The sequence below is a fragment of the Myotis nattereri genome, assembly GCF_964212035.1.
Source record: "Myotis nattereri genome assembly, chromosome: 3".
In the NCBI taxonomy this organism is placed as follows: Eukaryota; Metazoa; Chordata; class Mammalia; order Chiroptera; family Vespertilionidae; genus Myotis; species Myotis nattereri.
Window position 1 is genome coordinate 182,204,375 of NC_138077.1, and position 16,651 is coordinate 182,221,025.

The 16,651-nt window shown below is 39.0% G+C and overlaps 1 protein-coding gene across 3 annotated transcripts in view; it reads right to left on the bottom strand.

Moving 5' to 3' along the window:
* Positions 1-15,446, bottom strand: part of ELAVL4 (ELAV like RNA binding protein 4) — an 83,941-nt gene extending 68,495 nt beyond the window's left edge. For all 3 annotated transcript variants that reach the window (XM_081086665.1, XM_081086664.1, XM_081086663.1), the window contains exon 1: positions 15,309-15,446. In XM_081086665.1, the coding sequence (XP_080942791.1) occupies positions 15,309-15,332 (24 nt within the window). In that variant the 5' untranslated portion in view covers positions 15,333-15,446. The remainder of the gene's footprint in view (positions 1-15,308) is intronic.
* Between the last annotated feature and the right edge of the window lie 1,205 nt (positions 15,447-16,651).

Sequence of the window (16,651 nt, forward strand, 5' to 3'; positions counted from 1 at the left end):
AAGCCCATCACCCCATAAGTCAGCAGCCTAGCTTTGCAGCTCACAAAGTAAAAGTCCTTAATATTGATTGGCCCATCAAATCCTCATAACAACCCTAGTTTACAGATGAAGAAACTGAGACATCAGGGAGAGTAAGTGATTTGTTCAAGGTCATGACTGGTAAAGCCAGGATTTGAACTGAAGCCTGGTGGTCTTGATAGAAAGTCCCTATTAACCACTAGGCTAAATGCCTTAGTTAGTCATTTAGTCCCTACCTTTTAAGAGATGAATTTTGCAAAATGGAAGCCAGAAAACAGGCTTTAGAATCAAACAAACTAGGCTTGGAATCCCAAGTCTGACATTTCCTATCCATGTGACCTTGTGCAAGTTATGTAAACTACATGGTTCTCTTTCTTCAAAATGGGAGTAAAAATACCTGCTTCCTAGAGTTGTTGTGAGGTTTAATGAGATAACTTAAGTAAAATTCTTTTGGAAAAGCCTGACAATACACCACTACAAAGTGTCACTATTATTGTGATTATCATTGTTAATAGTGTGGTACAGACAGCAAGTGATAAAAAGGAGTCTATAATAGCAATTTCAACCAGTGTGCCACAAGAATTTTTAAAACATACAATATGTGACTATTTAGTCAGAGGCACTGACCTCTTTTCCTTTTTTAGATTGTCCAACAAAACGGGACAATAGCCAACGTAACAATAGCCATCCGGTGTGAATGAATCAAAATTATACCTTTTTTGTCAGATAGGCAAAAATATATTTTTTTGATATGCCACAGAATTTTAGTAACTAGTTTATATGTGCCATTAGATGAAAAAGATTGAAAGTTGCTGGTCTAGAAGACAGAAGAATTACTGAGGAATTACAAGTGAATCATGGTGATCAGGAAAAGTACCATGTACATAGACATACTTAAGATTTTTAACTCAAAGTTTCAGAACTGTGGTTGGTGAGCAACAATAGGGTTAAAGCCAGTGTACATGACAAGGGGGCTTTGGGTCCAATGCCCCTCTCCTAGGCCAGAGGTTCACAGGGCACTTGATGGGAAACCATTATGGACAACTTAAGCAATAGCCAACTACATAATTCAGTTAACAATGAATTACTAAGCACCTATTAGGTGCCACACACAGAGATAAACCCAGTTCTGAGTGTTGAGGTGGTAATGAAACAGAAATAAATTATTGAGTATGCTGTGTGGAAGAACAACGACGGAAGGAGATTGACATTGCTAACAGAGGCGGCTCTAACCCAACTTTCCTGGGTGAGAAGGGCCTCCTACTTGTCTCGTGGTGAAGAAAAGCAGAGGACGTTTGAGACCAAGGGATCTTTTTGAGCACAGGTGCGGAACAGTGTGGTGCAGTTCCACAGTGGAAGATAAATGGAAGGCAGGAGGCTGCAGGATGGGAGGCAGGAAAGGAGGGCATAAGCCATGCCATGGAGGGTCTCCTGGGCCTTGTGAAGGCGGCTGAGCTTGGTCCTGATCCACACATCAATTAAGTAGCCATCTCTGAGACCACATCTCAACTGTGTGCTCATAGCAAATACAATGGTTTCCCATGAAATACAAACAAAACAGCACTGAGAGAGAGAAAGAATATATTATTTTTTTAGGGTCACTGCCGAATTTTCTTTGGGGCCCTATTTTTCTTCCTGAATAGATCATGGGCATTTTTAGCACAAGTGTAGTTCATCAACACCTCATGATACTGTTCCCCTTTTGTACTTTAAGGTCGTTTTCAACTCAACTCTGTTCAGCAAATGTTATTCTCCCTCCCCCAGTGCTTTGAACAACTTGGTAAATATTTGCTGAATTGGGCTGGATTCATTGAGCAATGACTATATAGGTGACCTTGTGCCAACAGCAAAGGCTGGGGCTTAAAAGTAGGGGGAGATAAAAAGATGATTATCACAGCACCTTCACCTCAATAAATTTGAACTTCTAATGATGCAAATGAGACATGCATGGCAATCATATACATTCCACCAGGCAGACTGCAGGGTGTTGCATTTGTTCAGGAGTAGCCTTTGCCTGTGGTGGGAATCTAAATCCCACTTTCCCCAGACATTCAACTCCTTGAGGGCAGGGGGCTGTATCTCCTTTCCTACTAAATACTCAGAGACCATCAAATAGGAAGGGATTGGTAAGTATTATCAAATGAATCTATTTAATCCCCACAACAACCCTGAGAGGTATAAGTCATTTTGTAAATGTGGAAAGGGAGAAATCATGTCACTTGCCAGTGGTTATAAAGGTTAGCAAGTGGTACAGTAAAAATAATAATGATAACAATAGTAATTATTATTTTTCAATGTAAGGAAGACTGCCCTTCATTTATTATTCTCTATATGTCTCTACCATAGGACTCTCTTCCCATACTAAGACGGTAAATGTTCTCTCCTCCTGAAAGAAAGTTGAAGTTTATAATTTGAGATATTGAGCTCTGGTTGGCTTTTTTTCTGCTGCCAGGTTTAGTTGCTACAAAAGGTTTAGTTGCTACAAAAGACACTGAATGGCTTTAGGACAGGTGCATCTGCCACATTGCAGGGAAGGACATTCTTTAACACAAAGTTTTCCCAATACTCTCCCATTCCCTCCCCAGTCCCCAAGTGAGAATTACTCCAACTTCAATTTAATTCAATAAATCTTCATTGAATACCTACTATGTGCTAGGCACTTTTCTCAGTACTTCCAAAATAAAATACACCACAAGGAAGTCTTTGAGCCTGTCCCTCTTGTGATTAAATCATATCTTACCCACTTTCATGTGACGTAAAACCTCAAGGGCAGCCAGGGAACCCTCTAGGACAAAGACCAACTGAACCACCTATCTTTTAAATTGAATCACTTATCTTTGTAAATCAGTACAATGCTAACCCACAGTAGGCATTTTAATAAATTTTCATGGAATGAAAAATATCTTTTAAATTTTGCTCTGTAATTAGACAGACCTGGGTTCAAATCAAATCCTGCCCTAATCAATTACTGGCTGTGTAACCTTAATTTACCTTTCAAAACTTCAGTTAGATTATCCATAAAATAGGAAAATTAACATCTACTTTTTAAGATTGTTTTAAGGATTAAAGGTGATGTTGTGTGTAAGGCACAGTGCCTGATTCATAACTAGAGCTCAAGAAATCAAAGCTAATTTCATTATTTCCCGTCTTACCTCTAGGTCACCTCCACTACCTATTTTTGTCATCATTATTATTGTAGCTTCAACTGAGTAGCAGGGACAACGAATGAGGTTTGCTAGTTAAATATTCTGATTAAGAGCAAACCCAGCCTACATCATACAGACATCAATTTGTACGAGACTTAGAATACAGTGTTCCACATCAATTCTGAAATAATCAGAAGTCATCCTTTCTTTAATAATTTGGGAAGATTCTAGAGATTTTATATGGTATAGCTCTGAAAAAAGTTGACTTTTCTCCCTTGGGATAACACAGAGCTCACTATCATCTAGAACAGAGTTTCTCAAATTTTACTGACCATGATCCAACAAAGCAAAAAAAAAAAAATTATATTGAACTGCATATCACAATTCAGAACACAGATAACTGAAGCAAAAGTTTTATAATACTTAACCTTATTAAGTAGCAGCCACTGATATTTTCTTTTCTATTGTATTCCATTCTAGCATGCTATTGTTTTAATTTCTTTAAATTCTAGTCAAGATCTAGTAAAATAATTGGCAAAACTAGAAACTAATAATTTACTAATATTATTATCCGTCTGTTAGAATGTATCAAGGACATAGTTTAACTGACCCTCCCATTAAGCTCTGAAGTTGTATTAATTCCATTTTATATATTAAGAAACTGAAGGTTAGGTGACTTGGACTAAATAGACTCCCGCAAGATGATGACAGACCCAAGACTCACAAGTCTTCTAACTGTGGTTCAGTATCTTTAAAAGAATTATAACTAAATTCAACAAACATTTATTGAATACCTACTATGGGCCCAGCACTTAAATAAGAGAGCACTTGACATGATCTCTGCCCTCCAGGGCTCACAGACTACCAGGAGTGACAAGCATAACTTGATACATGCACTTGGAAGTTTAATAGGTGCTTTTCTATTCTGGAGGAAATAAGCTTATTCCCAAACCACTGCCCACCTGGGCACACATTATCCCACAAAATAAGCACTGGTACCTGTTGGTGAGAGAAAGCAGTGTACTCCTTCAATGGCACATTTCTTTACCACCTGAAATAAAGTTGATATTTTTCCTCCTACTGCTTTTGGCACTGTAACCCTAAAAGCAATTCGCAATGTGACTTCACCAATGAGCATCATCGTCATAACATCACCCTATGATTAGAATAGTTCTTTAATGACGATTCCCTCTGAATAACCAATATCTACTTTAGAAACATCTTTAGGGTGACTTCAATTTCTGAGAAATCATGACTTAATAAAGACAGCTCCTGACCCTGCAAGACAATCAGGAAACTATAGTTCTCTGACCTAAGACATTCCCATAGCTATCAGTTCAAATAAAGTCGAAACCGAGTCAAAACACCCTACGCGTTCTAAATCATAACTTCTACTTGTCTCTCTGGCTTTATGCTTACACATCCTAAGCTGCATTCGCACCAGACTATTTGTCACTCCTTAAGCAAGTTCCCATCTCGGCATCTTCACTCTTACTCTTCCCTCCACACAGAATTCTCCTTTCTCCTGATTCTTCTGCCTACCTAGCCTTCCTGGCTCCACTCAAGGCCTCCATGAAGCCTTGTTTCCTTCCCCCAACAAGAAAGGTCTCTCTCTGTTGTCCATTATACCTCCTCAGCCAAGACACATTTTGCACTCTGCCTGTTATTGTCCTTATCGACTACATTGGAATATATATTAAATGCTGCCACATTCCAAGTGGCACCTAGAATGTGGTTTCTATGCAATAGACATGCAATTGTGTTGGCTGATTCCACACCAGAAAAACTGGTCTAGAAAATGAATTGTTTCCCCCTCCCTGTCACCCCCCTGAGAAGTAAACTTTGGCCAAGCTACATGTATTCCCAAACACTCGGGAGCTAGGGCTTCCAATATTGCTAAACATATAACCTAAGGCAGGTGGCTGAGCTTTATTTTCTGTAGAAAGGGGTTAACAGTACCTGTTCTAACTACATTGAAGACATCAAACTGACACCATCGGACACAAATTATACAATGTTAAGTGGATGTGAGAAATGATCTCCACGGTCACAGGTCCACTTCAGTAGAACCGTGATGGGAACAGCTGAAGTCCTAGAAATGCAAACTTGCTCCTCTGTTCTTGGAATATTCACACAAGCAAATGGTTTAGGAAGAATACTGTTAAGAATATACCAACTGTGAGTCCATACCTCCAAAATTCACTAATTGGAGACCTTTTTAAGAGATTTTACTAAAGCTCTTCTAAGCTCAAAGGCTATTTTTCTTCTTGCAGCTAACCTTAAGTCAGAGGTATAAAGCAGGAAGGAATTGAGATTCAAGTATCGGCTTAAATATGGATGAATTTTCAATTTTTAATAATACAAACACTTATCTAGCAAGAATATACTAAGGATATCCACTCCCCTGCCCATTCAGCTGCTCAAATCTCTCACTCAATTATTTCTTTTTGGCCTTTTCATTAATAAGTGTGAGATTTTTCGAGGCTAACCGATGCAAAACCATCTCTTATGCTACCTTTTCTTCAAAGTCAAGACCCTTCCACAGATATATTTCTGCCCATACAAACACATTCTAAAAATCGATCACAATTCTTCCAGAGACCTTGTGCACCATATACAGGCTGCTTACAAAATCCCTAGGAGAACCTTGGTGAAACTTTGAAATAGATACACATGGAGAGAGAAAAGTTCTATTGTCTGTCTGTTTCACAGTAAAGGCCTTTCTTATAAAAGCATCGAGCCTGCAAAATGACACTTGGAGGATCAGATCAATTTAGAGCCCCTTCCCCTAGTTTTAAGGGTGAAATTGAAGGAAAGAAAATGACTCCCCTTAACATCCTTACCATGATGGCATGGAGTGTAATTCAAAATCCATGACATTAAAACAATGTTCTAAGGCAGTGATGGCGAACCTTTTGAGCTCGGCGTGTCAGCATTTTGAAAAACCCTAACTTAACTCTGGTGCTGTGTCACATATAGAAATTTTTTGTTATTTGCAACCATAGTAAAACAAAGACTTATATTTTTGATATTTATTTTATATATTTAAATGCCACTTAACAAAGAAAAATCAACCAAAAAAATGAGTTCACGTGTCACTTCTGACATGCGTGTCATAGGTTTGCCATCACTGTTCCAAGGCTATGTTTTTAGTTTAAGTCTTGAACCCCTTAAGGGACACTTTGTATTGTTTCCTTGCCCACACTGGTCATGGCAACAGGTCCCAATTTAAAACAGTTTGTGAATTTATTTAATGTGCCTATATATTCACCCTCCAGAGCCTTGGGAAAAAGGTACAAAATTAGGCTTGGCTTGACACCACCCGCTATCCCTCCCAAGTGTGTGTGATCAACAGCTACGTCAACACCTTGGGGGTGATTTTCCTCCTTTCTCTTCCCTCCCCTTCAAATGGGAGGGTAATAAATTGAGGGCCAGCCTTCTGCTCACATCTCCAACACCTCTTCAGTCAATCTGATCACTTCTGGAGCTGTTTGCACTGCCAAAGCCATCCGTCACCCTGCCTCACCAAGCAGGAGAAGGAAAACTGATGGCAAGTTAGAAAAATCTCATTAAGCCACTTTTTGCTTCAACCTCTTCACTACTCCTTAAGAGAGAGAGAACTTCAAAATTCACCCTATTAGGAAAACAAGAGGAATAGAGAAAAAAAAGCTGATGTAGTTAAGGGGGAAAAATAGCTCCGAAGTAAGTTGGTTTCTGGGCCAAAGTCAAATAACTCACAGGTTATATTATCTATATCTATATCTATATCTATATCTATATCTATATCTATATCTATATCTATGGCAAACAGTGAGACCATATCAATTAGCCCTAACCCATTTTTCTTTCTGGTTGACTTCTAAATTTCCCGATAGACTCTTTCATGAAACTAAAAAAATAGCACTGATTAAAATTAATTTTATATTCACCTTTTTTCTCTTTTAATGACTACATCCCATGTTAATTCTAATTTTGAAGGAAATCATAGACATAACTTCCAAAATCCTAGGAGAATGCAGAAAACTTAAAGCCACACAATCCCAGAGAAAAACTGAGGGTTTGTCTATGTTTAAAAGCCACCGTGAGTCCCACTGCCCCACGAGTTCTGGGGAGAAGATGGAGATTATGAGGGTAACATGTGATGTCACTTCTCCCCAGGACATCTGGCCTGAGCAGAAAGACTGATATACTGAAGGGACCTCTAATGCCCTCTAAGCACCTTTGATACACAGGTTCTGTGTATGACTGGTGCCTTCCAATGCCATTTCCCAAGTGATCATCACAGAAACTCCATGAACCAGGCATTACCACCCCCATCTCAAAGATGGGAAATTGAGGCTCAGAAAGCTGAAATACCTCTTCCAAGATCACCCAATTACTAATTGGAAAAGGCAGGATTCTGACACAAATCCACCTGACGTTAAAGTCCTTTGAACTTCCTGGTTTCTTAAATCAAAGAGCCATCTCTCCAGAGGGTTGCCTGTGCACACACCACAAAGATCCCTTGGGTCCAGAGATAGACTCATGGTTCCTTGGCCTCTGAGCTGCCCCTGCCAACAAAGACATGGGAATAACGGTATCTAGTAGAAACAAATCTAATTTTTCTACATGTACAAGTCGATGTAATGTGTTTTTAGTCCCATCTGCAGACTGGCCCTCTGGGTCCTAATCACAATAACCAGGTTGTTTTCAGGATTAGAACCTTCTCCATTACAGAGGTGATTAAAATATAATCAAGCTAGAAAGTTATCCTCCCCCAAAGCCACGTAAAACAGAGAAACTCCAAAATAAAACCAATTTACATATTTTAGCCCAAATTAAAAAGCAAAAGCTAAGGAATCCCTTTTAATATCCTGAATAATAAATGCACATTTGTGTAAAGCTTCCTTTGGGGAACGGTAACTGTGAGGACAACATTCCCAATATTATTCATAAATATCACTTTTGTTTTTGGTGTTACAGTAAGAATCTGGACTTGTGGAAATTGTACTATCTGTACCGAATGCAACAAAAGAGATAACTAAGACATGTACAATATCCAGAATTTTATTTGTGTGGTTGGCTGCATTACAAAAAGTAACATAGAAAGGATGAGTCAAATCTGGTCAAAATCACAAATTGCAGGGACTTAGTAGTTGACTCCATTTTAAGTGAGCACTTTTCCTACTGAAAGTTTCATTAGTCAAGATTGCAAGTTCTTAGGCTTACCACTACAGGCTTTTAAGTAGCATTTAAAGCTAAAGTTTATCATGAACGCTTATTTACTACTACTGTATCTTCAAAGGGGGCACTCGAAAAAATGTTCAACGGAGCCTGTTATTTTTCATTTGCAAATTAGAAAGCAAAACTCTAAAGGGTTTATACTGGCAGTTTAGGAAAACACAGACTACTTGAGATGCCATTATTGGTACATCCTAGTGTGCAGTGAGGGTCATGGCTGTCATTCTATTTCTCTCTTTCTCTCTCTATCTATCTCTCTCTCTCATCTCTCTCTCTTTCAAACACTGAATGCAGTATCTAAGTGTGTATGACAAAGAGACTCTATGATTTCTGCTCCACTAACAAACTTACAGTTTGCACCGGGGCATGCCAAGAGGGTCACTATCTTCTCGGGTCCTCCTTAGAAGCTAACATGGGGAAAGGCATTCAAAGAATCATTTCTGTCAGAAGCGAAGCATTCCTATTTCTGTAAAATTAACAGGTTCTACCCAAACTCCACAGCCAGCTGATGGAAAATAAGTTCCTTCCAACTGTTCAAACTGTACTTTTTCCTGAGGGTGAACAGCTGGATACATGGAATCTTATAGACAAAAATGTCCAGATCTTTTACTTTTATCTTTTGCAGTCATGCCTAGACTCATAAATATGAAAGGAAAAACATTTCTGTACTTGAGTGTTCCAACAGATCTTTTCTCATAATTTGACATAAACCTTTGTGTAACAACCAACCTTAAAATCCCTCACCCCAACTTTATCCCCAATCACAGGGACTTGGCCTCTAACTATGTCTTTTGATTAGTGTCAGAAGAAAAAGAAATAGTGACCTTGAATTGTACGTTCCAAAGAAAGGCACAGAAGTTAGTCCTCAACAAATACATCTTCATCCAACAAAAATGACAGTTAGCCTCTACTATGAACACTGTTGACAAAAGAACTTCAAGGGCTAGCTGTTAGAGAAGAGTAGACAGTCGAAGGCAACTGATTCATAGAATGAGCAGGAGTGAATTCAAGCCCACAAAGTTCCCAGAGAGAGGAAACCTCTCTGCTGTGGTGTTTTTTTTTTTTTGGTTTTTTTTTTTTTCAGAATTCGCCATCTTGGCTGGAATTGTTTCACTCGTTCTTCACATCCTGAAAAAAGAACTATATTTCTTATAGAAAAAAAAGTATGAATTACATTTTTTTTATAACTTTAAAATGAGTAATTTAAAAATTAAGCTCAATTTTAAATGTTATTTTCAAACCAAGAGTCCAAGAGAATTTATTTTCAGGCGAGACCTATAACTTGTAATTTATTTCCATTAAAAAAAATATAACCCTGGCCTGGTAGTTCAGTTGATTGGAGCATCATCCCATACACCTAAACGTTGCAGGTTCGATTCCCGGTCAGGGCACATGCCTAGATTGCAGGTTCGATCTCCGGTTGGGGTGCGTACAGGAGACAACCGATCATTGTTTCTCTTTCACATCAATGTTACTCTCTCTCCTCGATTTTTCTCTCTACCCATTCCTCTCTCTCAAATCACTAAAAATACCCTCAGGTGAGGATAAAACATTATATGTGCTAGTTTCATATTTTACTTTTATGGTTAAAAATAAGGCTTCCCGCAAACAATAACAAAAACCCAAGCACAATAACTGCACTGACCTTATGTCTCCAACATTTTCACTGCTTTCTCAACCAATTATTTAAAAATTCCATTATGGCATTCAGCATTTCTTGATTCTTGCAGAGGGAGGATCCGTAGTGCGGGGGGTAGAAATAGCTCTGATATTAGATACAACAAGGATCTGAACAATAATATTCCCCAAAGCAAAAATGGTCAGTTCTAAAATAGTCCGGCAAAAGGCAAACTCTCAGGGGTGGAGGGAGAGCATGGGCAAAAGAGAAGGAGATGAAGAGAAAGCTGCCAGCCTGTTATAGGAGCACTGATACTACTTAAGTTATTTCTTAATGAATGTACAAGAAACAGCATAAATATTACCATTGAGCTGAGTGGATGTGAACATCCAAAGCAAGTTAGCTGGCTGGCTGACTGCTTTTTCATTTTTTGTTCTTTTGTAACAATTCCATTTCCAAAGTGTTTGATTCCTAACACTGATGCTCCATAGCTTTTGTGAGCACACTGCCTGAATACTTAATGAGATAAACAATAAACAAAATGGCTCGTCTCTGGTGCCCCCAGCTAGCATCCCAAACTGGATATAATTAAAGGTGTGAACAAGCAAGCAAGGAAGTAATGAATCTGCAAAGTCAAGGTTCTGAGAAATTATCTGGCAACCAGAACGACACCAGTTCAAGTTTATCACTCATTAGCTCTTATAACGGCAAGGTGCAGACCCACATGTTGGTACCCCTCTCCACTCTTGTCCTCCAGCCTTTTTTCTTTCCATTTCTAGATGGCTAATTTATGACAATTACTGCTGTGACAACTCCCACCCACCTAACCACCCACAGATCACCTTTCATTTTACCCTTAGAAAGCTGCTGACCTATAAAAGCCTTATACCCTTAAAATACGCTGAGATTTTAAAAATACAAAGATGTTCTCAACACACACACACACACCCCACAAACTCACAAAACGAAGCATGAGATGCTAACGCAGCCACCCATCTTCTCCTTGTTTTATCTTATTTTATTTTATTTTATTTTATTTTATACCAATGGTTAAAGATTAGGTTCAAATGCTCCAAAGCAAAAACAACTCTCCTTCCATATACTCACACGTTTTCATTCGAATCCAACCCATGATTAAAAGGGCAGCTACTAGCTCTCAAATACGATTATAGATTTGAACGTTTATAGTCTTCAAGTGGCAACAATAGAAAAATGTTTGGTTATTAATAGAAGTCTATGGGGTCTGGATAAATCTTTTTGAGGAAGTTTTGCCTTTTTCTAATAAGATAACTCTTAGAGTTTGTGAGGAGGAGAAGCCTCTTCATAAGGGGAGCCAGCCCAGTTAGGTTTTATTTCCACTTTTGGATGTATATATACTTGCATGTATGTATATACACATTTGGTTATACCAAATAAGAAAAGCTTAAGACAGGTGCAGGATTCTAGAAACATACATGCTTACCCTGATACACACACAGTGTCTCTCTCATACGTATACTTTCTGCATGTCTCTCAAACGGATGGGAGAATGGATAGTGGCAATAAAATGTTGACCGATTACAAAAGGGGAATAGGCCAATTCTGTATGATATGGCCCATCGACTGGGAAACAGTAAGATAAAAGCCTAAGAATGTTTATGTCCCTTCATACCCCCCAAATTCTCAATGACATTGGGGAAAAATACTGCATTGCAGCATTTGCCAGCGCACCCTCATATGTCTAGCATCCACTGGCCATGTCACCAACAAATGTACATATTAAGTGTCCAGGCACATAAATAAGTGCTTGGTGGCCACAGATCATTGGGCCCGAGGAAGAAATTTGTCAAGGCCAAAGTACTTCTGTCCATGCACAATGACCTCTACCAAGACCACCATTCCTTACTGGTGGTACACACAGATAATTTATTTAATTTTTAAAATTAAAATAAAGCATTAAGATGCAAAGGACTAATTGAAGCAGCATATCTCCTTATGGGCGGAATAGCATTTAGTCTCCATACAGGAAGAGAATACACCCACAATAAGGAAATAGTGCAAAGGGAAAATATAAAAACCAAAGAAAAGGACTTGCCTGGAGGAAACCCTTTCATTGTTCACAGTAACTCTTAACTGACAAAAAACCCTTAATTTACCCTCAAATTCTTTCAGAAATATTGAACACACACACAACACAATGTTCATGCAATGACGTCCAGATTTGAAATTTCAAATAGATTACCCCCAATAGAAATGCTAAGTTTAAAATATCTGAAGTCTAACATGTCCCGAACCCTATTACAAGACTGAATTTAGAAATAAAATGCAAATGCATAGCTCATTTTCTGTTTTTTTCTTTAACAAAATATACTATTGTTATTACCTCACAACAATCTGGCCTTCCTCTCATAACAAAATCCTTGAATATTCAAAGGACCAAAGAAGTGTTATAGGGAGAGAAAAAAGTTTGAAGGTTCTGGAAAACTGTCAAACAAAAACAAGCTCATCTATATTCGGTCAGGAGGATGACTTGAATGAATGGCAGTTACGAATGAATGGGACTGAGATCAGAAATGAACGGTTAAGGTTTGTTAGGTTTTTTTATTTTAGTTTTTTTTTAAATTAAAATTGCTTTGTGAGTCAATAATTCTCAAAGGAATTTTTCAGCTATTTCCCCACCTATATTCATTTCACCCTTTCAAAATTTAAATATTAAATGACTTAGCTATTATTTACAATGAGATATACGGACATTCTGATCATTAAAATTGTGATGAAAAGGTGTTTTTTGCAGAAACATTTCCAATCAGATTTTCATTTCTCAATAAATGCACACTCACTGAAGTCAAGGCGCACCTCCACATGCAGGTAGCAGGCATTAATATTTTTTAAGACAAAGAAGTGGAAAAGGTCAGCAGTAGAACCACGTGTCTTTTTGACAACCCAAGCTTAGGGGACAGTGCCGATAGGCATTGCTTTACCCTAACTAAAAAATACTGAAAAATTCTCAGAAAAAATCTGTATTAGAGATAATAAAAACAATTCTATTTTTAATAGCGACATGTTCACACACTCAAAATATAAAAGCAAGGTTCAAGTAAATGACAAAAATATTTTTATTTATGTTTACCCCAAGAGTCAAAACAAATTTTAATAAAAAATCTCCCACTAAGAAGATATAACAAAAAGAAGCACTGGCAAGGAATAAAGAATTGGGGTCGGAGGAGTGTGCGGAGTTTTGCAATGGAGAGAGTGAAAAATTAAGAATACTTTCAATAAAGCCAATTATATTTCTTAACCTTTTACTACATTTCAGTATTTTTTAATCTCTCCTTTTTGGACTTAAAATTAGCTACCTGATCCTGTATCAAGTTTGTCTACGGGGAAGAAATCGTGACAGATCATGGTTTCAGTTGCTTTCACGTTACATCCTATTCGCCTGAGTACTATACCTTTCAGTCCTTCTGGTACCCACCATCATGAGAAAAAGAGACTACTAGTAAAGCACACTTCAAGAAAAAGCGAGAGATGCCTGTCACCAGCATACACATGGGTCCCAGACATTCAGAGACACGGAAAAAAAATCAGCTTTTCACTCAGTTTATGCCAAGATCAGAATCGCAACCAAATGCCCAACAGAAGGCAGTGGTTGCAAGGGCAGCTTATGGATCTGTGGCTGGAGATATGAGAGGGAGGCACAGCAAAAGGCTAGAATACAGTTTTTCATTTATTATTTTTAAAAGTAAAATGAGAGATACAGTGAACTCCTTGGAACTGTAGTATCAATATCTGATTTAGTCAAAATACCACTCTCACCTAGCACAAAATCATTGTTTAGGGTAAACCTATTCTACCTATGGATGGATATTTGCTGGAAATTTTTAAGAAATCATTTTTCAGAACCTATCAGCTGTGGGAGTTTATTATGCTTCCGTCAACTTCATTCAATATAATTTACATTATTTTTCAAATAGCCTCGTAGGATTCCTTGCGATTTTTTGCACGTACAGTTTCACAGCAGGGAAAAGGAGAGAGAGAGAGAGAAAGAGAAAGAGAGAGAGAGAGTGAGCAAGATTCCCTACCCTCCCTTCCCCCTCTCCTTCTCTCTCTGTTTTTTAAACAAAAAAAGAAGAAGAAGTAAAAACAGGGGAGACAGAACAGATGCTTAAAAATAGATTTCTAAAAATCACTGTAAGCCAAAGTTAGAAATGTAATTAACACCTATTTATAAAGAATAATTAAAGTTGGGCTGGCCACAAAGAACAGCAAAGATAATCAAGGTCCTGTGCCCCCCTCCCTTTTTACACTGTTTGCAGTGTGTTCTCATGATAGCCACCTGCTCCCTACTCGGCTTTTCCTCTGTTCGTTTCCCCGGCAACCTTTCATTGGGTTTTCCTCCCAGCTATCGCTTTCAGTTGGGCTGCTCGGTCTAATCTTATTTGTTTTACACCCATCAAAACAAGCAGCCAGACAAAGGCAATCCTCTAAGAATGGGAAAAAGACCACAGCTTTGTTATAACATCTATGCAGAGCGAAAAGTCCTCCCCAGGCTTTTCTAGGGAGAAATAAGTGAGATGGATATGAATTTACAGCCTCTCCCCACACCCAGTTTTGAAACCACACGAAAGATACTGCTGGTAAAAATTCAAAGTCAAAGTGAGCACTCGCGGCATCTGATCTTGCCATTTTGTGCCATATCTTCAGGGTCAACATCAGGCGAGGAGTGACACGCAAGGAGTTTCCTTGCTGCTGCTTCTTCCTTTTTTTTCTCTCTCTCTTCAGAAAAAGATGCTAAAAATAGATTTACTACTTTGGCAGAAAGGTTTTCCATTTCCCCTTCCACATCCAAAAGTCCTGTTTCACAATGCATCTGCTGGTACTGAACCTCACCTCCTCTACCCCTCATTCCTAGCCTTCCCCATCACTCCCAGCCGGAGACTGAAAAAGAAATGTGCCTTTAACTTTAACGGTCGTGCAATTCCATTGAAAGCTCACAGAGGCAGTGGACCCGCCAGCCAACAGCGGCCGTGACATTGTGATCGTCAAAAAAGACACCAACCTCGCTTGGCTAAAATGTGTGTTCTGTGGAAGAGGCAGCGTGAGTGCCTGGTGTGCATGCAGTGCCATCACACTTGGAGATGGATTCTGGTTTTCGGAAAAGAGAAATACTAATAAATGCACGCGCGCGTACACACACACACACACACACACACACACGATCTGCACAGTGATTTACGATGCACAGTCCTCCATCCTTACACACACACACATACACGCACACACACAATCGGCTGGAATCTCCACACTGCCTTCCTCTTTTCACTTACCATCTTCAAGCCATTCCACTCCATCTGTGATCAGAAGAAGATGGACCCTCACACAGTGTGTCAAAAGCGGAAAGGAACGTTATGTAAAAGCTGACATTCCTTCTTACAGAGCTGCTGCCCAGAGAAGGAAGCAACAACTCAACACGCCAGGCACCGCTACACATACAAGCCGCCTCCTCTTTTTTATGAGGTCATGACAGGAAACTCTTTGAAATACAAGATGCAGCATTTACTGAAGCCCAAATAAATCACTCTCTTTGCTGTTTTGACTGCGCAGCCCCCTGAAATACAACTGCCCATCTCAACGTTCAGTATCCAGGAGCTGCTGCCTCTCAAGGTTTAAATTCCCAGCACAGAAATGGAAAGACTCCTAACCCGGCTGCATCCACCTCCTGCCCCACAAAACCCAGGCTCGTAGACAAACCCCCTCTCCCTTCACAATGAGAAATCCCTTCTTTTGCCATTCTGGTCTCACATAATATAACCTCTTTCAACAAACCAGCAGTTATTTCAGCCCACCTTCACCCCACCCATGCCTTTATGTTGAAGGGAAAACTGACAATGACCTGTTAAAAATGACAATCTATTTCCCCACTGCTTCTCAATAAAAGGACCTACCCGCACTCTCTACACAAAGAGACAGTAAATGTAGGAATCAAACAGCAGCAGAGAACTAAACTCTTGGTCAAGGTGTAGATGCTTTTCTTCCCTCCAGCAGCACAAACCACAGATTATAAATCTAGTCATACCTACCATAACCATTCTTATTGGCAAATATTGGGTCTCGCAGAGCTTCGACTCTTCTCTTAAAATTTGCAAAGGTTTCAGAATATTTTTTTAGATGACTACTATTGTTTTATATTTTTAAAGATCCACAAAACACAATGTGGATGATTGTAAAGTAAATCAATTATTTTAGGGGGATGGGGGAGAGAAACAAAAACAAAAACAAAAAAAAAGAAAGAAAGAAAAGAAAGAAAGAAAAGGAGCAGTGAGCTGAAACCCCTGATTCTAGGATGTAGATAAGAACAACTGAACAGAGCCTTGCTGAAATTGGCTCGAAGCTTCCCCTTTTTACATCCATTTATGGGACCATCTGTCAGCCGAAGGCAGGATCTGATTGGCTGGGGAAACGCAGGGAGGCGTTGCAACATCAGGTGCTATTTAAATTAGCTACTGCCAGATTGACGATGTTAATGATTTGGTGACCTCTACAACAACAGAGACCGGATTTCTGAACTGCTTCTTGTGTCTGGTAATTAAGGCTGGGCTGAAGCAACAACAGCCATACTTGTATTTTTACCTTTTCCCTCCTCCCAGCTCAAAAGTACTGTAACAACTGC